Below are 24,998 nucleotides of genomic sequence, written 5' to 3' on the forward strand. Positions count from 1 at the left end.
CAAAACTATCCAAAAATGCAAGGCAGTTTTTGCCGCTGCCTGAAATGTATACCCCACAAATGAGAAGATTCAGCTCAGTCCTATTTTTTAGTCTTCAACATGCCATATTAAACATTACTAACCCCAAAATACAGCTGAATATTCTCAGTCACATAATAAACAAAATAATGCTTGCAGAAATATGTTAGCACACTGCTCTGCAATATGCTGGCCATAATCCATCATCAAACTATGCTCCTTTAAGTTTACTGATTTCAGTGGGCTTAAGGTATACCTCACTCTGTGCTGGACTATGGCCATTGACTTAGTAGTCAGCCCTGTGAGTTTTAATGCAACACTAACGTAACCCGCACAGAGCATCTGCACGCTTATACTTGATAGCTCTCCTCACCCCCTGCCACAGCCCCCTTTTGACAGAGATCTCTCCACCCTCACCTGAGCCGCACTCCTGCTCCTCCTCCTCCATCCCATTGCTTCTATCCCCCTCACCCCTCTTGGTCACTCCTCCATCCCTTTATTACATCCCCCTCATCCCTCTTGGTTGCGGCTGCAGAATTGCTGGCGCCTCTTGGCCAAGCGACTGCCCCCTAACCCCAGAGACCTCCCCACCTGAGCCCTGCTCCTTCCCCTTCCCACAGGAGCAGCAGCAGTGGTTGACCGGGCCCTTCCTCACTGCCATGGCTGCCACCATTGTTCCCCTCAGGCCGCTGACAGGCCTAGGTCCATCTCTTGCCTGCCTGCCTCCCTCCACCAATGGCCTCAGTAGCTCCAAACAGCAGCAGTGGTTGACTGGGCACTTCCTTGCTGCTAATAGGCACCACCATGGCCACTCATTCCCCTCAGACCGCTGACAGTCTCGGTCCCATCCCTCGCCCTTCCCTCTGTCTCTCTTCTCCCATCTTTTTCTCTCTTTCTCTCTCCTCTACTCGCTCTTCCTCTCTGTCTTTCTTCCCCTCCTTTCTTCTCTCTCTCTCTCTCTCTTTCTCTCTCTCTCTCTCCTTGATGTAACAGATCTTGTTCATCTTGTTTCCCCATCTAATTCACACAACAGCAACCTCTTTCTCCTGAAGGGGCTCATGACTAAGCAGACTCCAGAACTAGCCACTGCAAGTGTCTGGCATTCAAGATCATTCTGGACTTGGAATGAAATCTAAACTCCCCTCTTCCTCTCCCAAGAGAGAAAACACCTGTTGTTAAGGAAGCACTCAGGCCAGGAAGCGAAGGCAGATGAGACAGCAGACTCCATTACTATAGGGATGAGTCAGTGATGTAACTTTGAAAAGGTGCCCATCAAAACTTTGGATAGGATTACTGGGAAGCCTTTCCCAGCACAGGATATTCTTTGAACACACCTACAGACTCTGATTTTCATTCAATCCGAATACCAAAGGCGATTTCACACAACCTCATACCCAGGAGGGAAGATCAGACACAAGGCATTCCAAAAAGGTTGTCTGGGCTCCCCTGTTCAGCAGATCAGGACAAAAGACAAGTGTCCTCAAGGCACGTTTTGGGATAGAAGTATCCCTAACTCCATAACCCAGTGTGCTTCCTTGTGTATTATTACACCTGGGACTCCTACTGTGAAAAATATCTGTCCCTCTCACTCGGGACCCCATCAGACTGCAACAAGAAACTCCAGCAGACCACCTTGGTGTTCCTCTCTTCAGGACAGGTGATATAGCCTCTTGCCCGGCTTCTTCAGGGCTGAACCTATCCCTTTCTCTTATTTCTGAATCCTTGCCCCTCTATCTTAAAGTACCTCTCTAGCCCACCTGGATACTTACAAACAAGTTTACTCAACCTGCAAATAAATGCCTTCTCTCCCTACCCCACCCCCAACTAAATGTGGTTAAAATACAAGGGCAGGTGATTAAAATTATGTCTGATATTAAAGCATATTATGGAAAATTTCATGGGGAGAATTTGCATGCCTGAGAAAGCCATTGTATGAAACGGGATTACCAATAACACATTGCACTAACCGCCAGCTGGGATTTTTCTTGGGATTTTGTAAGGTTACGCCATACACACTTCAAATATCAAGTATATTCAGTAATGATTAGTTGATTCTACTCCTTGTACAACCAGAAAGACAAAGACAAATAGTCATCTTAAATTTTACACACACACCCCACTTATTGTGTTCACAAAATATATGTAATTTTATCAGTGATGATATGGAACTTTTGAAGTACTTTCACTTACTGGAACACCCCTGTCTGGATACGTGACAATTCACGTATCACTTTAACTCAGTATAAAATAAGCCTGCCAAGTGTTAAAATCTTTGAAACACTGACCCATGGTATAAAACGATGTTTCTAGGAGTTTCATCTTCTCTCAATGGCCTCAATCTCAGTAAGGAAGTTTTAAAGGGTAGTCAGTAACATAATGGGACTGTATCCAGAGGGTGGTACAGGAAGGTGAAACTACTGGCTACATTATGTGGAAACAGTAGGTAGCACAGCTGAGCAGAGAAAGCAGAATGGACCTGGAGGTTGTTAATGCAAGAGGGAAAGTTGTATACAATGCTGTAGGTCAAGAAGATCGATAGAAAAAACCAAGTGGGCATGGAGATCCAGGACAGTAAAGGCAGGTAAAGAAGACTGTTGGTTGCAGAGCATACAGAAGGGCTTCGAAAAAGAAAGTCTAGCATGTTTTGTGGCTTGTTCAACAAACTCTGCCAATAGAAAAGAAAGATGAATGGAAAGGTGAATGCTGAAACCCAAGAAGAATGTACCTGGTGCTTTGAAGATAACTACTCAGAATAGAGGGTTTTAAAGTGAGGAAGCATTGTTTGGGCATACAGCAAGTGATCAACAAAGGCAAGCTTTACAGCATAAACCACCACCACCATTTGACTTAGGATGTATCCTGGAAAAGGCTGGTTTTGTGTTGCTTCTGACAGCAAATAGAGGTTCTAGCAGCTGCTATTTTTCCCTGGAAAGGAAACTCCCACTGGTTTCAGAGGGGCCTTTTTTTCCTGGGACAACTTGCAGCCATGGGCCCCCTGATTCAAACTGGCACTCTACGGGGACAAAAGGTTAACGTCCCACTCCCACCACACCAAAGTCCTGATCCAGACTGAGGCCCCATGCAGCTTCTGCTTACTAGAGAAAAGTAAATCAGCTATAACAAGAGGCTTCATGTAATGTGTAGATTGGCCCTGACTCATGACTGGATTTGTAGGCAAGGAGAAATCTAGCCTGCCATCTGGAATCCTTTCCAGCCAGAAGTCTCAATCAGATTCTACAACTGGCTCTTGTTCTTAATCAGAATAGATCTTCAAGAGCCAGGCTGGAGCCCTTTTGGTCAATAAGTCTATTCATGTAAGCAATCCAGGCTAGGGTGTTGACATCCTGACTAAATTTACTAGAGGAAGTCCTATTGAAATTTAGTAGTCCTTTAGAATAACTCCTGAATAACTTTTGAGTAATTTAGTCAGGATGTCAGCTACTGGTCACTGGTGGTGTGAACATCATAATACAAAGAAGTCCTTCTCAGCATAGGTAGGAAGGGCTACCCTCTTTTGTGGGAAGGAAGTCTGAAAGCACATTACTGGGAGCCCCTCTTCCCCTCGAGTGTGTCCACCATAGCTGTAAGCAGCCGTGGTAGACACACAATCAATTAACTCAGTGTTTGGGCGTGCTTGCACACAAAACCTGGGTTAAGTGGGGGGCTACCTAAGAGGGCTTGCCACCCTCACAGTTCTCATGAGCAGCAAAAACCAGGCTGGGTTTCCTTAGCCTGGTTTTGCTGCTCGTGAGAAGAGCTTCAAAGAATAGCAACATCAGAACATCCAGCTTGACTTTCTTTCTTTTGATGTGGAACTCCATGGTGCAAACATGCCCTTAGCGGATGTTGGGTAATTCCCCATCCATTTTCCTGCCATGTAAATGATTTGATATAAAGCTTATGGCCCTAGCCAGAAATTAAGTTTTAACTAATGACCTTAAGACAGTGGTGCACATGCTGGTAACCTCCAGGCTTGACTACTGCAAAGCACTCTACATGGGGCTGCCTTTGTATGTAGTCTGGAAACTGTAATTGGTGCAGAATGCTGCTGCCTGATTGGTCTCTTAGATGTCCCAAAGAGACCATATTACTCTGGTTTTAAAAGAACTACACTGGCTATCAATAGGCTTCCGGGCAAAATACAAAGTGCTGGTTAGTAACTCTAAAGCCCTTAATAGCTTGGGCCCAGAGTATTTAAGAGCACACCTTCTTTGTTATGAACCCCGCCACCTATTAAGATCTTCAGGGAGGTTTGTCCGTGGGTGCCGCACATTCTCTGTAATTGCCCCAGAGCGGTGGGACACACTTCCTGCTGAGAAGCTGCTCCACCCCTGTTGGCTTTTAAGAAACAACTAAAGACACATCTCCTCAGCCAAGCTTTTTAGCTATCTGGTAATAGACATGAGTATTTTAATTTGATCCTTTTATATGTTTTAATTGTTAAAATTTCTTGGTTTGTCTTTATTGCTGTAAACTGCCTAGAGACATAGGAAGTAGGCAGTATACAGATATGTTAACTAAACAGATAGATCAAATAACTAGGGCCACATTTCTGATTGAGCAAAGGCTAGAAGGCTTTGCCCACTGCTTTTGCCAGCCATTGGCATTGGCAAAGGGCTCTTGAATGTCAGCAGAGGCTCTGGCAAAGCTTTCTTATTAAAAATCTTAGCTGCTCACATCTGTTTGTAATCAGGTGTGAGCAGGTGATCTTTGTTCCTGTTCATATATGAACAGAGGCGACTCAGAGGCAGGCCTTCTCTGTAGCTGCTCCTGGGTTGTGGAATGCACTCCCAGTAGAAATCCGTAATTTGAATTCATTATTGGTTTTCAGGAGAGCCCTTAAAACCTATCTGTTTGGCCTGGCCTCCCAGGGTTTTTAACTTGTTTTAAAAGTTTGCCCTGGTCCTCCAGAGTTTTTAGCTGTTTTAAATGTTTTAATTGTTAATTGGTTTTATGTTTTTATCATTTTTTAACTGTTAATTGATTTTAATTGTTTTTATTTTGATGTAAATCACCCTGAGCCTTTTTTGGAAGAAAAAAGAGATCCAGCGTGGTATAGTGGTTAGAGTGCTGGACTAGGACTGGGGAGACCCGAGTTCAAATCCCCATTCAGCCATGATACATGCTGGGTGACTCTGGGCCAGTCACTCCTCTCTAGCCTAACCTACTTCACAGGGTTGTTTTGAGGAGAAACTCAAGTATGTAGTACACCGCTCTGGAGGAAGGAGGAAGAGCGGGATATAAATGTAAATACATAAATACATAAAATCGAATAAATGAATGGGAATATGTGGAAAGGTTAAAGGAGTTAGAGCTCTTTGCCTCTGTCTCAATTTGCATATACAAAAGCAATTGCCATGTATAAGAGACGGCCGTGTTGACAGTAACCCTGTGGACTGGACTGAATCTCCCAAATTTCATATCCCTAGATTATAAGAAGTGTTCCTGGTTCAATAGCACTTACTCTGTCTGCAAATACCAATGAAATATTTCAGGTTTGCTCAGATTTGCTTACTCTAGATAATTATCTTCTTTGGACTACCTAAACATTTCTTTGCTAGCATGGTAGATCATAGGATTGGGTGGCAAGCAAGTCAATTTTATGTCCCCCAGTCCTTTCTAATTTTGGGCTGGTTATATTTTTCAAAGTGAGTTTAGAGTGACCAAGGTTGCTGTCTCAGTTATTGATGCTTACTGAGTTATTACTGTCCCCTCATTAAAACTGGCCTAGATATACCTAGAAATGAGATCTGAGAAGCTTCATATGACACATGATTGACAATAAATAAGAGTGTGGCAGCTGTATATCATAAGGTATATAGAATCATTTGGTGATGACTGAATAATTTAATAGATCTTCTATAACCTTGAATGATACCTATGACACTGAATAGCAACTTTGAGAAATGCAACCTAGAAATTTTAGTTTCTCTTACTAGAAACTAGAAAACCCAAACACACTCTAAAGGCATGTCTGCCCAATGGAGTACGATAGGGCAGATCAACCAACCGCTTCCTAAAGATATCACAGGGCTGAATGTTATTGGTGAGAAAAGCATGAAAACGGAGACCTTTTCCAGATGGAGACCCTTTCTCATGGGGGCAGCCATTCTTTTAGTCCAGGAGTGGCCACTTGAGGCTCTCCAGCTGTCGCTGGACTACAACTCCCATTTTATTTTAAATTATTTTAAATAAATTATTTTATTTTATAAAATAAAAATAATCAGAGTTATAGTCTAACAACAGCTGGAGAGCCTCAAGTTGTCCATCCAGGCTTTAATGTTATGCAAGCATTCGTGCTACGGAATCATATTCCATTCTGCATAATGGAAAGGAGCAGGGCTAACCTTGATGCAAGGGGGAAAGTCTGTCTGTCTTTCTTTATGGAAGTACATGCAAAAGCTGGAGAGAGTGAGTGAGTGCACAATGTTCAAAAGTGGCAGAAGGAGCAGGGAAAAACAAGTTTCTAATGTAAGGGCACTCAACATGGCATAAGTGGGGGAGGGAGCAGTGGTGTCACAAGCACCAACCACTGGGAGCCATTGACAGCAGCACAACAACCCTTCCACAACGCAAATACGGCAGCAGTCACACTTGATTAGTGGACTGAATGCTGGTAAATATTATCTTCATACATCAGAAGAGCTTGCTGGTGTGATGCATCTGGGAGTTCAATCACGCCTGCGTTGTTGTCCTTTTGTGTGAACCACATAAACCGGAAAGGCCTGACACTGCAAGATGGATCTCTCCTACTTGCCTTTCACAAGCAGAGAGTCTCTAGAGGTGTGTCACTTTGTGCATGCTGTCTCGGCTTACGTATCTTCCTTAAGGCCTAAGACAGCATGGGCATTATAAAGGCACCAAACACTGACTCATGGGAATAGCAAAAATGTATTGTCATGCCACCAAGGATCTTGGAATTTGACATACAAATAGTCCATGGCACCCCAATGTCTAGACAACTCTGAAAAATTGTATTTCTCTATCAAAAGGTAATGGTTGCAGCTTCAAATGTACTTCGAATGATTAGGATACTTCAAAGGAAAGCTGAAATGTGTTAGCTCAAGGAACTCTGATCACTACAAGAGTCTGAAAAGGGGGAGATTTTGCTATTTTAGGGTCAAAATATGTACTTTATCTCACAATAGAGTCAAGCATTCTAGCACAAACTAAGTCCATACATGGCGGCGGCCGCAGGGTGGGGATGTTAGGCTATGGAAGTTCCATTGCCCATTCATATACACTTGATTCAGACTTTGGGAGAGGCTTCCAGAAGCAGTATACAAGCAGTTTGCATCAGTATGAGTATATACCGTTCCATGAGTCCTTACCTGAGTACTCGGGAGGGCAAATGCAGTCGTACTGCCCTATCATGTTCAGGCACGTTGCACCGTTGAGGCAAGGATCCGAAACACATTCATTCACTTCCAGGTCACAGTGTTTTCCTTGGTAGCCTGGCACACAGTAGCAGGCATAACCGCTGACCTTGTCTCTGCACACCGCTCCATTGAGGCAAGGGCTGGAAAGGCATTCATCAATGTCAGTTTCACAGTGTGTACCCATGTACCCTTCAGGGCAGAGGCAGGCAAGGCCATTAGGCTCATCCCGGCAAGTGCCGCCATGCCGACAGAAATGTGCATCACACCCGCTGGCAGCCATTTCACAGGTAGTTCCGCTGTATCCTGCAGGGCAGTCACAAGTAAAGCTGAGGTTTCCTGCAGCACTTAAACAGGTAGCATTGTGAAGACAAGGGCTGGAGGAGCAGGGATCATCGGCTTCCGCACAGCCTCCTTCTGAAGTGTCCTCTGGCAAGTCCAGACAGTGGCACCGACTGCCCTTTGCAGTAGCAGTGCTGCATTCAGGAGAGTCCTTTGGGCAAGAGTTTGAGAGGCACCTTGGACCATCTTTTACGCAAAGGGACCCTAAGGCGGAAAGGCAGAGATCAATGGTCAACTCTCAGGAGATCAAAAATGTGTCGTAATATATACCACAAAGAACATACACCCCAAACACACACATGCCGGGAACAGTGTGGCTTACAAGAAGCATGGCATTTTAATTACAGCTATTTTAATTCTAATTATTTGATCTGAGCTTGTCAGGCTGGCTCAATTGTTTTTCAAATGTTTCAGGCTGGCAGGCCTGCAGTTAGCAGTGTGTGCAAATTCAAGAGAAAACGCTGAACTCTTGCAGATGGCACAAGGATTCACTGTGCTTCACACCCATTTTCCCCATATATTCTTTTTGTCTCCCCCTCATTCCCCTCCTTACTCCTTCTCTGTTTCCATGTGATTTGGATTGCAAGATCAATGGGCAGAGGCTGTGTAATGTCTGTGTTCTGTACAATGCCTAGTATAGTGTTGCGGCTAGCAGCTAAATGTGAATAATTGTGCTTTATGCTCCCAGTTTTGCTGAGCGGTAGAAAATGTCAAGGGGGTTATTTACAGGAGGTATTTTCTTATGAGGAGAGATAGTATGGGCAGCTTTAGGTGTTCTTGAAATATGTGTTTATCTAGTAATATTTGTCCATGTTAAACAAGGGACAGCAGGCTGAGGCAAATACCCAAGCAGGAAGTTATCTTTAAAAAGCACCAGTTCCCATGAAGTTTATATGCAACCCAAACCCTTATATTCTCTATGTTGCTTCTCGCCATTTAGCTGCAAGACTGAGGTTACTTTCTTTTCCCTTTAACTCGAACAGCAAAATTGTTTCCCTCAACCCTTACTTAGGCAAATAGGAAGTATGCATGTGGGAAGGAGAAAGAAAATACATAAATTCCAGGAATTTGGAATATTACTTTTATTATTGTTGTTGTTATTAAATACACTGCCTTTCAACAAGAAACCCTCTAAGTGATTTACATAGAAAAAAGAATGAGAAGGTGGTTCTCTAGCCCCAAGGAGTTCACAATAAAAAAAGAAACTCAAGGGAGACACCAGCAAGAACCTCTGGGAATGATACTATGTTGGATTGCCAGGGACAGTTCAGCTATCCCCCTGATAAATATAAGGTAACCACCACTTTGAAAGATGCCTCTTTGTCCACTTAGCAGCCAGGAGCAGCCACAATCCATCAAAAGGCCATTAAAGAAACTTATTCTGCTACCCAGCTATTCTGAAGTCTAGAGAAGGCACCCCTTCAATACAAAATGGTATGTTCCACTGCAATAATGAATAAGGAAATTCTACGAGCGGAAATGGGACTGGCTGGTGGATGGTAGGAAATGGAACATGAGATGGATGGTAGTTTCAGTCTATACTGCTTTTAGCTGACTCAGTCCTGAGAGTTTGGGGGCAGATAAGAGTGCTTAAAAGAGCAGTTTTGTATTTTAAAATGGGAACTCGTGTTCTAAAGGCAGTCATGATGACTTGCCCAAGGGAATGATAAATACTTCAGTGATCCCTATTTACTAGTGATAGTATTTATTTTTTGGTACCTGTCCCTATTTTGCCCCAGTTGTTTTTTTTGGGGGGGGGGTGCCTTATTTAAATATTATTAGTATGAGTTGCTGGAGTTATCATTCTTAAGGCTTTTTAGACCTTCTTCCCCTGCCCCTCCACAATCTAGAAGTCAAACTTCGGTGTCTTCTTCTTATCTCTAGTGCGTATGTTGGTAAATACGTACAAATGAACACTAAGGGATCATGCTGTGTCCAGGCTGCCATTTTCACTTCCGCTACTGAGGTCTGTTTAAACTACAGATAACCCATTGTAGGACAGTTGTCCTTTGAGTTTACCTTTAACTCAAAGAACAACCGCCTTTAAAATCCTTGCAGGACAGGTCACTGCAGAATAAATAGACTTAGCATATAGCAGGATCAGAGCAATGTCTCATGGTGGGGAGGGTCAGCCTTATATGAAGAGGGGAGTCCAAGCACATCCTGATTTGCATCTGTAAAATACTGGAAGGTATGGAAGGAGCTATCACAGGCCTAACACTTCACTTTCATCTCCCTTGAAACCAAATGCTTTTCAGTGAACACAACCAATGGCTCAGGCATCAAGTGGTGAAAAATCAGGCATTCAGTGGTGAAGATGGACGTGTGAATGAGCCTTTATGTATATCTCCATGGAAGATCTGTGTATCCTACGTTTCCAGAGCAAAACCCCAGGTTTTTCTCTAGGTGCACATACCTTCGTTCTTCACAGTGGTTGAACTGGATTGTGCACAGAAGTGGAAAGAGCAACTAAGACAAGATTGTCCGCACTTCTGACCTTTCTGCACAGGAAGCGAAGGATCTGATTCCACAGGAGCTGCCTTCCCTGTGCGCCATGACCTGCAATGTGAGTAACCCATGCTAGGGGGTAAGAGCATGCTGCGTAGAAGCACATGGGTTTCCTCATGCTTGAGCTACAAACATCTGTTCTTCCAACAAGAATATTGTCCCAATTAACACTGTCAGAAGGGAGTGTAGAGGGTGCGAGAGGAGGGGGAAACCTGCCATGGTGATGGGAGCTGGGTCTTGGCAGCTTCATATACAGAGTGAGAAGAACCACACAAGTTCTCTTCTATTCTCAACCAATTAAGATCACTTAGCAGTGACCTGCTTTGACAGAAATTCTTAAAAATTAATATTTAACATCCAAAAAAATTAAAATAAACTGCCGATCACTTTGGATTTAGACTGACTGACACATGAAGTAATTATCCGAGTCTCTTTAAAAGGCATTGCGGCATTAACCTAATTACTCAAGGAATTAGTGCCAAACATTTTACCCCATCGTTAAGGTCTTTTGATGTAACTGAGACGCTTGGCGAGATTATTCCTTTTCCCCCTCAGAAAATGGAATATATTAGAGTGAGTTTTCCCAAGGAGATGTTCATTTGCAGTAAAGACCGCCATCTACTGGTTATTAGTATTAACTAGCTCCTGCAGAAATCCAATAAAAACTAATCTGTTTGGGAGGACCTGTATTTGTATATTATAGCAAAATGAATAATATAATTAGGTCAAACAAGATGAGAAGAGGCAAGCTGATCTCTGCACCAAAGTGATATAAAATAAGAAACACCCAAGAAGCTAAGCATTAGAACAATCACATTAAATCTAGTTAATTTTTCACGCCATTCAGCTTATCTGCAAGTACTTACAAACTGATAATTTGGATTCAGGAATCAAAGATGAATCTGACAGCAGTAAAATTCAAACAATGCTCTTTCAACCATGCACTTGGGTCAAGACAGCAATCCTCCCACTGAAACACAAATTAGCATCATATGGGCCTGCCTATAGAGACTTGACATGGTATCTGCCAAAAAAAAAGTCTAAAGTTCATCATACATTGATGCTAACTCACTGCTCTATTTTAGTTTGTTGCACATTTTAGCAAGCATATGTGCGGACATAACACATTTTGGTAAAAAGGTTAAGGAATGGCTTTTGGTCAAAGCTTCGAATTGAACAAAAGACTTCCAACTTCAAAAAGGGCCTGATCATTGATTCCCTGTGTGCTCTGAAATCTGTAGTTGATTTCAGTTGCACCTCTGATTATACTTTGTGAAAAGAGCCAATTCAGAGCCATAGCTCCCTTGAGAACTTTGCTGCTAGAAAAGAAACTGACCCTAACACATTCCTGAATCTGCAAATGCCATAATCTATTGGAGAGAAGGGCTTATTTGCCAAGTAAGGTTATATTAACTGTAGATCTGTGCTACAACATTATTATTAAATTGATTTTTTTAAAGTACAGTGTTGACTGGATAAAAGAATTGGTCATAATACATCAGTAATGAAAACACTTATTTTATGGAGCTTGATAGAGGGCCAAACTAAATAGTCAGCAATCAGTATCTGGAGTCTCCACAAAACATGTAAAAAGAAGAAAGGGAGAGATGCCTAACCCTTCTTCCACCTGTCATTTCTCCCACTCACTTCCCTCCTCAGCTGTTTTTCTCCCTGCCAGGGAAAACACACCACTGACATCCAAAGTTGAAAAATGTTGTTGGGAGCGGGGGAGCATTGAACTCCCCTCTCCCTCCTGTTGTTCCTCCTCTCTAAACCACAGTCTCCTCTTTTTTTACGTTTGTAAAAGAGTCAGCTTTCCAGACCTGCTTCTTCTATTGACTGCCTAATTTGGTTCAAGAATATAAGAAGAGCCCTACTAGATCATGTAAAGCCTATCTAATCCAGCATCTTATTGGGCCACCAAATGCCTACAAGCAGGAGATGAAGGTTTGCCCTCTGTCCCACCATTGCTCTCTGCAACTGCTATTCAGAAGCATACATCACTGAATCTGCAGGCAGCACATGGCCATCACAAATAGTAAAGTGTGTCGTTGACTCCTGGTGACCACAGAGCCCTGTGGTTGTCTTTGGTAGAATACAGGAGGGGTTTACCATTGCCTCCTCCCGCACAGTATGAGATGATGCCTTTCAGCATCTTCCTATATCATAGCCAAGTGGAAACAAAGGCTGTGAATAGTGTAGTGGGGTGGGGTGGTTCTTTTAAACCTTTTTAAAATTAAATAATGAATATTGGTACTTTATACCTATTTTAATTCATTTTCCAGTTTGCTCAAAGTGCTAATGCTTTCAGTACAGAGCCATCACCTGGTGATTATTTAAAGAGCCCTGTGCTGGGTCCCCAATAGTGCACTGGGCCACCTAAAGGGATGCTTGGTTAAGATTTCTTGGTGCTGGGGAACTACTGAGGATGTGGGAAGTTGGAGAACCATTAGGTGTGCAGTGCTGAAGAAGTATGTCTGTGGTTCGATTAGCTTCCCCTGCATTGTGAGAGAGTAGGGCATGCACACAACTGGTCCCTCACTCCTGGCCAATAGCACCCAGAAGAATAACCAGACAATGGATGTCCCCTTTGCACAGATTCACCATCAGAGCAGTGATACTGGAGGAGGAGGAGGAGGAAGAGGAGCAGGAGGAGGAGGAGGTCAGCTGTTGCTCACTGGTGTCCAGTAGATCTCCCCATTGGTCTCCCCTCTTGGTAAGCTTACCAGGCAATAGTGGGCAGCATTGGACATCCTCCTCTTTTTAAAGGGATTGACCAGATGGATCCTTGGATGGGTGTGTATGTTTACATCTTATTGAGGTTGGTGAACTTATTCCCAATTCAATGTGACTGAAGCCTTGGTTTCTGTTTATGACTATACAGCTAAAATATTGAGCTGCAAGGGATGCTCAGTTGTTCTGCTGTATCGTTAAAGCTTCTATATGTTAAGTCATTAACTTACAGGTACCTTTTTCTGCCTCTGCTATAGAGCATGGGTGGTGGTGGTGCTAGCTCAGTGGCAGAACCTACACTTAACAAGTTTAATGTCCCAGTTTCCATTCCTGGCATCTCCGGCTGAAAGGATCTTAGTGGACTCTGAACAGTTTCTGTTTTTAACCTCACATTTCAGCAAGCACAAACTTGTTCTTTGAAGCTTAGATAGCAGTCAGATCAGTTTCCTCTGCAGCGAGAGGTAGGGAGGCTCTAACCCTCCCCTAATCTGGATTATCCCTCATTTGGCACCGGAAGAACTTTCTTAATTGGCAAATAGCAACCAAGGGGGGCTGATCAAGATTGGGACCATGGTGATGGTGGGTAGGGTTAAAGTTCCCCCTACTGTTGCTGTAGTCTCAATCAATGGGGTACCCAACCTGACTAATGTGCGAGCTTTAAAACAAGCATATTCTTAAAGTAACATCTAGTTTGACTCTTTCTTCCTTATGCTGAAAGAATCCCACCACTCAAGAGAGATGATGGCCATTTCTCCCATACCTATCCAGTTAACATATCTAGACTACCAGTGAGGTTTGGCACACTTGCCATCTGGATTCTGAGTGACCAGTGTATCAACATACCATCATGTCAGCATGCTGCCACCTGCAAAAACACTACAGGCACTGCTGACATCAGGAATTGTCTTGAGTATGTCTAAACATTGCACTACACAATGTCTCCAGACAGGATATTACTTAATAATCTTTGGGACAGCCCCTAAATGAAGTTGGACCACTGAAAATGTGATACTACAACTAATTCCAGAGTATCACTTAAGTCTTCTCCCTGAGGCTCAGAATTGTTCAATGATATCCTTGTGTTCACCAGTTATTTAAAGAAACCAAACCTGTCAGTGAGATTGTAACACAGCAGTGTTCAAGTTGCACTGCCACTGAAATATCTTCAAATCCTTTGGCCCTAAGTAAGATTTTGAAATAACTGATTCCACTGGATGTGTATTCATTGCCCAAGGTGCTCAGCATGGTATCGGAGAGCTCTTTGCTATGGTACACCTAGGCATGTCTCAGCTTGTTTGGAATGGGCTGTGACAGATAGTGAAAAAGACAGCCCGTAAATCTGCCAACAACTTCCCAGCAAATAGAACCCCAGAAGGCTGTGCATGTTATCTCATGCCCTCGGATGCTACATGATGGCACTTGAGGAAGTGCCAAGGAGAATGAGAACACAGGCACATAATCTTAAGTTGAGCCAAAGAGATGAGAGGTGATTTTTCTCAGACTTCTCCTACATGAAAAAGGAGAAAGAAATGGTCTGCTTGGATTGTGTAGCTTGGCAGGTAGAGAATTCAAGTGTGCCAGACCACAACGCCCCCCCCCAACAAAAAACAAACAAACAAACAAAAAACATAGACTGGTATAGAGGAGCAACCTGAAAGATACCAGTCATTCTGAAGTATTCTAGCAGTGAGAATCAGTCATCTTACTCTCTGGGCCACAGTGGTAATTTGCCAATGGAAGGAATTACTTGCCTGCTCTCTCTAGTGAATTTTAGCAAGAGCATTGCAGCTAGTCAGAGGGTCATACTGCACCTACCAGCTTAGCAAGAGTCAGGTGACATAGAGTCTAATAGGTCCTAAGCTTCTGGTCCTACAAAGCCACCTGCTTTTTAAAGCTGCTGAATTTGTCCAGGTTCATCTGTCTGACTAATTTGTTGCTCAGGCAACATTTGAATTGCTCAAACGGCTGGTCAGAATCTGTGCTTATCTATCTCCAGAACATAAGAACAGCCCTGCTGGATCAGGCAGGACAAGGCCCATCTAGTCCAGCATCCTGTTTCACACAGTGGCCCACCAGATGCCTCTGGGGAGCCCACAGGCAAGAGGTATCTGCATGCTCTCTTTCCTGCTGTTGCTCCCCTGCAACTGGTATTGAGAGGCATCGTGCCTCTGAGGCTGGAGATGGCCCACAGCCTCCACAACATTAGCCCTAGTGCAGAAGCACTTGAAGGAACAATCCCCTTCACCCAGTTAGCATTATAGCCCAGCTCCTTAGAAATGCTGCATACTAATGGTCTTTAGCTGTAACTCTTGCCATGATCAGTCTCTTAGGAGACTGTTGTTCCCTCTGTTATTGAAAGGAGCAACACTACTGAGAAGTCATCTTCTGAAACAGGAAGTAAGTACCTTGTTTGAGAGTACCTCCCATTGTGTGGGCTTTGATTTTGAGAGAGGGTCATTGTTTAGGTATGAAAACAGCCTTTCTATAGTGCTGATCCTGTTAGACCACATGGATTACTAGTCATTAGAATGGGGAGCATCTAATTTTGATAGCTTGAATATGTGGTTTGTGGTGATAGATGGTCTGAATCAGCATGCTGCTCACTTTCCATAGTGCTACAGCACCTGGGGGCAGGGCTCAGGGGCTGACATTTGATAGTGACCATATTTTAAAGAGCACCCAAGTTTTTAATGTCAATATTACCATTTAGTAAGATTGCCTACTATTGTTTAGATCCCCTAGGCCCCAAAACTCCACAAGCAGGGCATTTCCCCTCTAGACTAGATTTGTACAGCTCCATTTCCCTCCATCTTTAGATTCACCACTTCCATAATCATATATTTTTGCATGTTTTGTCGGGGCTAGGAAGGACTTAAGCCATAAACTAATGCAGAAAAGCAGATCTGATCTGAGCCTACCCTCTTCCAATATAAAAGTTAAAGTCCATGCATTACAACCATGTTCATTAGGCAGGTTCACCCTGCCATGTTCACCCAGGCAGCTGCAGTGTCTTTCAAACCATTTTCCTTCTCCTTCCTTCTCCACACCATCTGGAAACCTACACACCTCTATTGGGTCAGGCTCCCAGTTTTGAAAAAGCTGTTCTATTTCTCTCTTCATGTCTTTTCTTTTAGTCTCACCCTTATTGCTCCTCAGCTTTAGCCTGGCAACCAGAAACTTATTGATTACACTACCTGTCTCCAACCCATTGAACCTTCACTTGCTGCCTTTGGGACTTGATCTTTTGCCCGCCTTAGACTATGTTACCTGTCTCTGGTGCCTTTAACCATTGACCATTCAGCCTCTAGAATTTGTCCTGGTCACCCTAGTTTGTGCTAATGATACTTGGGTACCTAAAGGACTTCCTATTCCCATATGAATGCACCCACCCATTAAGATCTTTTCATGAGGTCCTTTCCTAGATGCCCCTACTTGATGAGGCAGGTGACTATTAGAGATAGGGCCTTTTTGCTGGTGACTTCTCAGGAACAACTTCTCCAACCAGATACATGAGGCACCTTCAGTGATTAGGTGTGAGTTAAAAGTTTTATTTTCAGTAATGTTATTGTTGTCCGGGTTTTTGTTTTTGTTTTACTGGTGGTGTGGCATTGGGCCAAAGGTCTGGATGTGTCCATTTTGAATAATACTAACCTTAAGCCCCTTGGACTGACAACCAGTAGCCCCCACAAAGCCTGAAGCCCTGCTTGAGGCTACTTGGGGAAAGTAATATGGGCACTGCAGATGTCTCACAGGTTTACATGACTTACTGATTTCTTTAACAAAACAGTTCTGGAATGAAGATTATGCCCATTCACTACAGATATGTCTGCACCACTGTTTTCAGATACTTTGTGCCTGAATGTACCAAGAATCGCTTGAGAAATCCTTACATCAATATGTGTGTCTTTCTTCTGAGAGCACCTACCACATTAGTCAGTACTAACTGATATGTAATGTTCCCTGCATTCATATGCACCAATATCTTTTAATGCATTTCATCCCAACTGTTACCTATACTCCTTATTCACTATAGGACTGCCTTTCCTTTGAGCTGAGAATGTGATGTGCTGCATATTCCCTCCATCCAGTACAAATAGAGCTCCAACTTCTTCTGCATCTTAAGAGATGAGGTTTTTTCCCACCTGCCTTTTGCACTCTAGAAAAGTTATTATATGTGTGTGCACACAACTGTCTTTGAACATATTCAGCATTTGGCAGGCAGGGGGCAGGTTTGTTTTTAAGTTTTGTTCTGCGGGGTAGTGGAATCACATTATTGGGGAAAGGAACTGAGGAGACTGAGATTAGAAACAAACACACAAAGAGAGGGGGGGGAAACAAAGGAAAACATGAAGACCAGTTGCAGAAGCACAAAAATTGAAGACTTAACCCATTTTCCATTTTCCAAAAGACTAATGATCTTTGGTTAGATGACAAACTAAAAAGGGTCATGTCTTTGGGTTCCACCTTGTGAGGATGCACAAACAATATGGCCATAACAGTGCCAAGACACTTAATATGGAATATATTTGCTCCAGGCCTGTTTCTGAAGTATCCTAGTATGTTGTCATGGAAACCATGTGCGTGGCTTATGCCTTGAATGAGGATGGTTGCCATGGAAACCAACAGCAACAGCAATGGCAACAAAAGGAAGAAGCCGTTCTCATTTCCGTAAGAAAACGCCACTTTCCCCGGCAAAAGTGCTTAATTCGGCAAAGACAAAGGACCTACATATTTACCGAAACCAAACAATTCTACAGGCAAAACAAGTTATCAGTAAGAGGAGCAACTGAAAAAGCAAAATAATTTTAAAATGTTGTTTAGGAAGCAGCCAAGAGTATTTGGCAATCAAATTATAGAATTGATTGTTAAATTAAATTCATTTAAACACACACACACACACACACACACTTCATCAGTATAATGCCATATAAGAATGGTATAAGGCCACCCTAGTCAGAGCTTCAGTATTTTATCTGTGTGCAGTCCCTGCCTTCCTCATTTTACAAGTATATCAGCATCAATCCTAAGCATCAGCAGCAGTAACAAGACAGATTATAGTAAACACAGAGACAGTGTGACAGGTTTCTCTGCAGCACAGCTACACACCCGCTCCTCTTTGCCTCACAATAGCACAATGTGCTTGTTCAAAGTCACTCGACTGGAAGAATGGTTCCTTATCCCTTGTTCAATGGAACTGGATACAACAAGAGAGCAGCGGTAGAGAACATCTTGAAAGCCAGCTGCAATACACCAGTGACATGAGCTCCGTCTGTAAAGCTCTCTTTTAGCAACGTGTCCTCCTCTCTCATCCCTTAGGCCAGTGCTTCTCAGATTTTCGATGCCTGGAGCACGGAGTGTTCTTGCTTCTGGATTAAAGTTGGAGGCACACATCAGTCTTACATAGTTTCCTGATCAGCTCCCAAAACATGGAATTGGCATCCTGTCCTCCCTGAAGTTGTGGAAAGCCCAGTTAGTATTGCTTCTCTCCATCCCATCCCCTTCCAGTCAGCCAAGATTCAGGGATGGACCATTATTTTGTAGGAATCCATCCAAACGTAGACCCCAAGGAGGAAGGTGGGAGAGGAAGACTAAGTCAAGACAAAAAGGTGGGACGGCAGGAAGGAGTTCTCAGGGATGCTGAATGAATACTGATGAATACTTCATTCAGTCATTGCCTGACACATTTCAAGTATAAAAGTACTCTTCCTCAGAGGCAACTGTGTATGCTAATATATTTTTCTGGGGTTATCTCCCACCTCAGCAAGAATATCTCTGTGGGGGCCAAACAACATATTACATTGTTATTCGGGCCAGCGTGCTTGTTTTTTCCACAGTCAGTAACATGTGGGGTTCCATCTGGATTGGGACCATAGTGTGAGGAGGGCTCTTTAATCTTTTGCCCCTGCCATAGTCACGAACTGAATTGTCAACCTGTCCCAGAAGGAAAGCTCTCCCTGGCACTGGGAACTTTCTTTCCAGGACAAATAGCCGCCATGGGGGATCTGCATGGGGACCATGATGGGAGCAAAGGTTTAAACACATTTTCATTTAGGCATCAGTTAAATTTGTTTTAATAGATGAGCAATTAATCTCTAATGAGATGGAAGTTTGAGCTGTGCTTCATTTTTCCCCAATAGTGGGGGAAAGATGCATTATGTTTTTGTAATGCACTTTGAGAACTGTTGTGAATAATGATAAATAATTTACTTTCAATAGAAATTTAAAAAGTCAGGCATGTGATACTGTTTTCCCAAGAAAGGGAAAGTTGGCATGAGACAAGACTGTAACATGGCAAAGGCTCTGGGTGTGTGAAGACCCAGCTTTGGTTTCTGCTAAAATAAATTACCTATTTTAAGAATGTATATCCTACCCTTCCATCTTAAAGATGTTCAAGGTGAATTACATAACAAAAATGGGGGGGACGGCTTGAAAAACACAAATCTCTATATATATAATTCTCCTACACATACCCATTGCTAATCCCATGTGTGGCAGCTCTCACAAGAGTTTGTGAGCAGCTGCCTGGGGGACAGTGACAGGGACAGGGAGAAAATGGCAGCAGCAGCTGGCCAGTGGGGAGGGAAAGTGCTACCAGCAGGTGGGGAGGGAAAGCTCCCGCAGCCGACCTGCAGGGAGGGAACGCTCTTGCAGCCCAGCCCGGCCTGGTCAGGGGGTCCTCACCGGTGCTCACGGCTATGCTGGTGCCTGCCACTGCCCTCTGTGCCACTGCTGCCATCTGTGCCCGCTGCTGTCCCATCACAGTCCCATAGTTCATACTTCCCATAATCTTCACTGCCGGGAGGAGCAGGCCACCCCGCATGGTGGTGGCAGAGGGCAGGCTTCTTCCTCCCCCACACCGGCTAGTTCACAGCTTCTTTTGGTCCTGTGCACCTGCACTCTCTTGATTATGGAAAGTGTTGTCTGTCGTGACATCACAACATGCTGCGCTATACATAATCGGAGTGCACAGGTGTACAGGCTCAAGAGAAGCCACACACTGGCCAGGAGTGGGGGGAGAGAAGCCGACCCGCTGACACAGCCTCTATGGGGGGGGGGTGGCCTGCTGCACCCGGAGGTGAAGATTATAGGCAGTATGAGCAGTGGGACTGCAGCAGGCAGTGGAAGGCAGCGGCACAGAGGACAGTGATGGGGTGAGTAACCCCCCCAAAAAAACAAGGGGGGCCCTAGCAGATGGAGGGTGTGTGGATTGGGTGGTAGGGCACATGTGCTTTGTGCGTGTGCTGGGGGGCCCCCAAGGAACTTTGTCCCTGGGCCACTGCTGGGCAGCGTGCTACACGCCTGAGTGTTCTGGCCCAGGTATGCCTCTCGATTCAAAGGTGAATTATGCAGAGACACAATGGGCCGCTTCCTCTGTGATCAGTACATTCATTCTTTAATTTATTCATTTTCATGGCACTTAGTTTGGGAATTGCAATTTTATGAAGAAATCCCAAGTGTCCAGTTTAAAAATCCATCTCTGCTTTTCCTTTTGACCTTTGCAGGTGAAACAGGTTAGCAAATGAAGCAGACATTGGTATCATGTTTTCTGAGGGATCCTTTAAGCCCTTAATCAAATTGAGTCCATTCATTAGTGACCTCAGATTTTCTCTCTTGACACTTGGGTAAATCCCAGATTATGTATCCTTACAGATGACTCCTATAAATGAATCTCACTGTTATGTGTGTGCAATTGCTTTCCAGGCAGTATTTGCAAGACAATAAATGCATACACAATGGCTGCTTGGAAGACCACTTCACTGCAGTTGTGGTCTGTTTGCCTAATATATACAATGGGGGAAATAAAATAAAAAAAGAATACAGAAACAGAAGCTGTGGACTTCAATCTTCCAGTTTGCTGCAATGACTTACATGATGTACAGTGTTGCATTAGCCACAGTGGGGGAAATTGCAGTAGTGCAGCTGGCAGAACTGCTGCTTCTGAACAGTGTCGGGGTTGCCTTACGAGTCTGCAACAGCCCCAGGGTGCAGAGTTACATCTCCATAATGATGTGCCTCATGCCAGTCACCAGCCAGTGCACCATGTTGACAGACTCTTTGACAAATGGGCAGAAGGTAGACCATAGTGCACTGGTGGGCCACCTAGTGCCTCCTGGTTGCTGGGAGTCTTGCAAAGGATGCTGGGCTGAGTGGAGCTTGATCAGATTCAGCAAGGCACTCCCAGTCTCAGGAGCTTTCTGAGACAGAAGGCTTTACTAGGGATGTGCAAGGAACTGGTTTGGAGGCCCTTTATGGGTCTCCGAACCGGTTCAAACAGTGGGCAGTTCCGCTGGTTCGAAGGTGGGGGGGTTCTGCTTTAAGGGTGGGGGAGGGTGCACTCCCTCCCCACTTTGCCCCTGCTGGCGCTCTGTTTTAAAAGTCCACCGTGGCAGCAGTGTACGTCCCTGCCTCTCTAATGCCCCCTTTACCTGAAGTTGGTGGAAGTATCCAACGCGCCTGTGTGCAGGCACGTCAGCTACTTCTACCTACTTCCAGTAAAAGGGTCAAAGGGGCCTCAGGGAGGGCCTCACTGCTGTCCTACAGTGCACCAGTGGGGGGGAAGTTGCCCCCCCAAATGAAACCAAAAGTGTATTTTTTTTACCCTGGATATAAATTGAGCTACACTCTAATGACCAATGAAAAACCTGAATTGTGTGTGAAACAGGCTTGGACTGGCCCACAGGGCATACTCCCGGTGCGCCCCACCCATGCGGCGCCCCACCCGCGCAGCATCCCAACTCCCACTCTTAATTACCTATTCTGCTCAAAACCCGGCACCCTCCCCCCATACATTCCACTGCCCTCTCAGTGCCCCCAGTCTGGCCCTGAAGTGCTCTCTGATAGCTCGCAGGGACTTCGGGTTAAATGTGGCTGATATGTGAACACACACTCTCCATTTCAGAGGAGATGCAAACTAGAAGCCGGGTGTGAAAAATTTCCAGGTCAGTGCAGTTGGCTGCCCAAGGTGAGGTGAGATGAGCCTTATTCAGTCCTGCTCTGTGACTGAGTAAGAAGAGTTGCTCTTAAAGAATGTTTGAAAAGCCAAAGAGTGAGGAGCTTCAGCTGCTTATTTCAACAAACAAGTCTCTTAGCACGTGTGGAGCACATCTCTTCTCCAGTTTCATTATCACTGTACAAAACAGAATGAAGTTATGAGAGAAGTGAGGAAGCAGGAAGGCCACTTCAACAAAGTTGTACTTCGCTTTTGTACTGCCGCTACTTTTAATTAAGTGTGATTAGTGAAATGTCATGTGAAAGTCTCGCTAGGCAACTGGAAATATAATTCATCACCAGGGGCACCCGGGGGAAAATAAGTTTTGCGGGACAGAATGGCAATCAAGGCCTTGAGCATGTGAGCCGAACTCTAGCTGTTAGCATGGGGGATGGGCAGGAATGCTCATTTCTAAAAGTTCACCTAAGGAGCAGAACTAATTAGAAAAGATTAACAGAAATGAAGCATGTAATAGCTGGAATGAGGCAGGAGTACTGAAGGCTTGCTCAGTACCCCTGACATTTGGCGAACCACTTAGAAACTGCTAAATTGGTGGGCTGCTTTCTGTTCAGATAGAGGTCTATGGCTGCAGTCCTATGCACATTTTCCTGTGTCCCAATGAAACCAGAAGGGGTTCCTTCTTATGAGTAAACATGCAAAGCACAAGATGTCTCTCACTCTCAACTGAAATGAAGTATGTGTAATTGCAATCAGTAACATTCATCATGATATCTTTGCCGCTGCCCTTTAGGTTGTAAATTCCTTAGGGCAAGATATAGGCCTTTTGCTTATCTTAATAAAGCATGATGTGCACTGATGGTCCTGGTGATAGTAACAGTGATGGTGGTGGTGGTGGTGAGGAGTCCATATCTCCCAGCAGGCATGACATTTGTACCCGCCAAAACTGGTAGCCAAGATTCTCCACTTGACATTTTACTGAGATTTTCCACCTGACTTCCAGATCTTGGAGGTGAGAGTCAATAAAATGTCAAGTGGATAACCTTGGTAACTGTTTTGGAGCAGGTTCAGATGTCACCAAGAGTGTGCGCTGTCACATACCCACATTTTACTGAGATGTTACAAGCACACAGAGATGCCAGAAGTCATCTGAACCAGCACAGTGTATAAAACTGTGGTTTAGGGTGGTTTCCATCTTTATGTTTAGAAAACAGAGACACTCCATAGTGTGGCTCTGCTCTACACCAATTGGTAATGTCCATAGACATGTGGTAGGGATGCACACAAAACAGATTTTGCAGTTTGTTTCAAGCTCCTAACAAAATGCAGATGGCCAAAAAATTTCATAGAAACAGTGGCTAATCTGTTGGCCAAATAACTGGCCACAGGAAACAATGGGGAAACTCAAAACACCCCATTGTTCCCATGAGTAGGTCCTTAGGACACCAAAGTGGGTTGGTTGGTAGGGCTTGATGAGTGCTACCTACTACCCAACCCACAAAAGAAATCTGCAAGCAGGCGATTTTAAACAATTTTTTAACCTTTTCCCCGATAGGGCTCATTCTGCCTCCCAGTCCCTTTAAATACATTTGGAACTCCCTCCTTTGTCCTCTCTCCTCCCTACTAATGGGGGCACAGTTGCCCATGACAACACTTGATTTGTATGATAACAAGCCAACCAAAAAGTAAGGAGCTCTCAAGCCAATAGGAAGCCAGTGCCAGAAAACCAATCAAAATGGAGTTGTTTTGTTCCAAGCTTGAAAGGTCCTTTATTTAAAGGGCATTTTGTTTTGAGCTCAAGACACTCAAAACAGCCCGTTTCAAGTCAAAATGTTTTGCACCTCCCTATCATGAGGGATGTGTCCATGCAGTGGCTACTTACCTTTACAGCACTGTTCCAGCTGTTAAAGCTTTTACTGATACAAAAAAAGTATGAACTATTCAGTTCCACGGATGAATGTTTAAAGCAGTAAATGTTAAATATCTAGATCAGATTGAATCTCATGTCTTCAACAGATGATTAGCAACTGTCTCTATTCAGTTCAGCACAGAGTCCCTCCGGTGGCTATTGCTGGTATCATATTTGTGTTGTTTGTTTAGCCTGTGAGCTCTTTTTGGACAGTGAAGCCTATACTATATTCCTATACTTATAGGAAGCATTTTGGGAACTTTTCATTGCTGAAAATGTGTATATACATATTTTAAAATAATAAATAAATAAATATAATGACAAATAAGAAGGAGAAGTTGGGAATGCTAAAAAATACCAGCATTTGAAAACTTTAAATTTGAAGTTGTGTGAGCACATTCAAGCTAGGAGAATGTATTTGAGAGTAAGAATCTTCCCCAAAATTCATTTCAACTCTACTTCATTCTGCCAAATTAAGACTTCTGTGTCACTCAAAACTTTGCATATACCTGCAACAACAAGTCAAATGAAATAAGCCAGATAGTTAACATGGCCTTCTTTTTATAGGTCTTTAATTCATAACTTCTAGAATATTGAAAGAAGCTGTTCTGCTATAGAGGCTGAAAGCCTATATAACACTATCATAGAAATGGGTTTGGCTTAAACAAGAATATTGTTGCCTTTTCTTTCATAGGTTCTCCTAACCGTTCCTCAAATGATGTGATTTATTTTATGGAAGCTGAACGTATTGTAAGTGCATAACATACGCCTGCGGTAACCCCCGAAAATACAATTGTTGAGCGGTAGATTGCTGAAGGAAAGCAGTCACCCATGAAGGCAAAGAATCACATTTTTCACTTCAAGCTAATTCACAACCAAAGAAGAGACGTTCAAGATTGAAAACACAGCAGGGAAACCAGACTCCTAGATGTCTGAACCAACCAGATTCTCTGCATGTGAATTTCCAGATAGAAATAAACAAATAAAACAACTGTGAAGCGTCTACCACCATGTATCCATTCTAAAATAATGCACAGCTGAACATAACCTTCTACTGAGGTAAACTAGTGGTCTGTCCAAGTCACTAGTGTCTACACTGCCTGCTGATGGCTCCCCAGCCATTCCAGGATTTCAGACAGGGGTCTTTTGCAGTCTTACTTGGAGA

The 24,998-nt window shown here is 43.8% G+C and overlaps 1 protein-coding gene and 1 long non-coding RNA gene across 6 annotated transcripts in view; one reads left to right on the forward strand and one right to left on the reverse strand.

Annotated features, from left to right (window-relative positions):
• Window positions 1-24,998, reverse strand: part of CRB1 (crumbs cell polarity complex component 1) — a 196,531-nt gene that overhangs the window by 158,696 nt on the left and 12,837 nt on the right. For 4 of the 5 annotated variants that reach the window (XR_008306783.1, XM_053248737.1, XM_053248739.1 and 1 more), the window contains exon 2: window positions 7,350-7,940. Coding sequence is in view for 4 of the 5 variants with exons in the window: in XM_053248737.1 (XP_053104712.1) it covers window positions 7,350-7,940 (591 nt within the window). In the remaining variant the exon portion in view is untranslated. Of the gene's footprint in view, window positions 1-7,349; window positions 7,941-17,364; window positions 17,502-24,998 lie in introns of those variants that run through there. The other variant, XM_053248738.1, reaches the window with a different exon arrangement.
• LOC128324312 (uncharacterized) lies at window positions 17,598-24,825 on the forward strand. Its single transcript, XR_008306785.1, has 2 exons — window positions 17,598-18,583; window positions 24,528-24,825. It is a non-coding gene; the product is annotated as an uncharacterized LOC128324312 (long non-coding RNA).

This window comes from Hemicordylus capensis, chromosome 4, assembly GCF_027244095.1.
Source record: "Hemicordylus capensis ecotype Gifberg chromosome 4, rHemCap1.1.pri, whole genome shotgun sequence".
NCBI lineage: Eukaryota > Metazoa > Chordata > Lepidosauria > Squamata > Cordylidae > Hemicordylus > Hemicordylus capensis.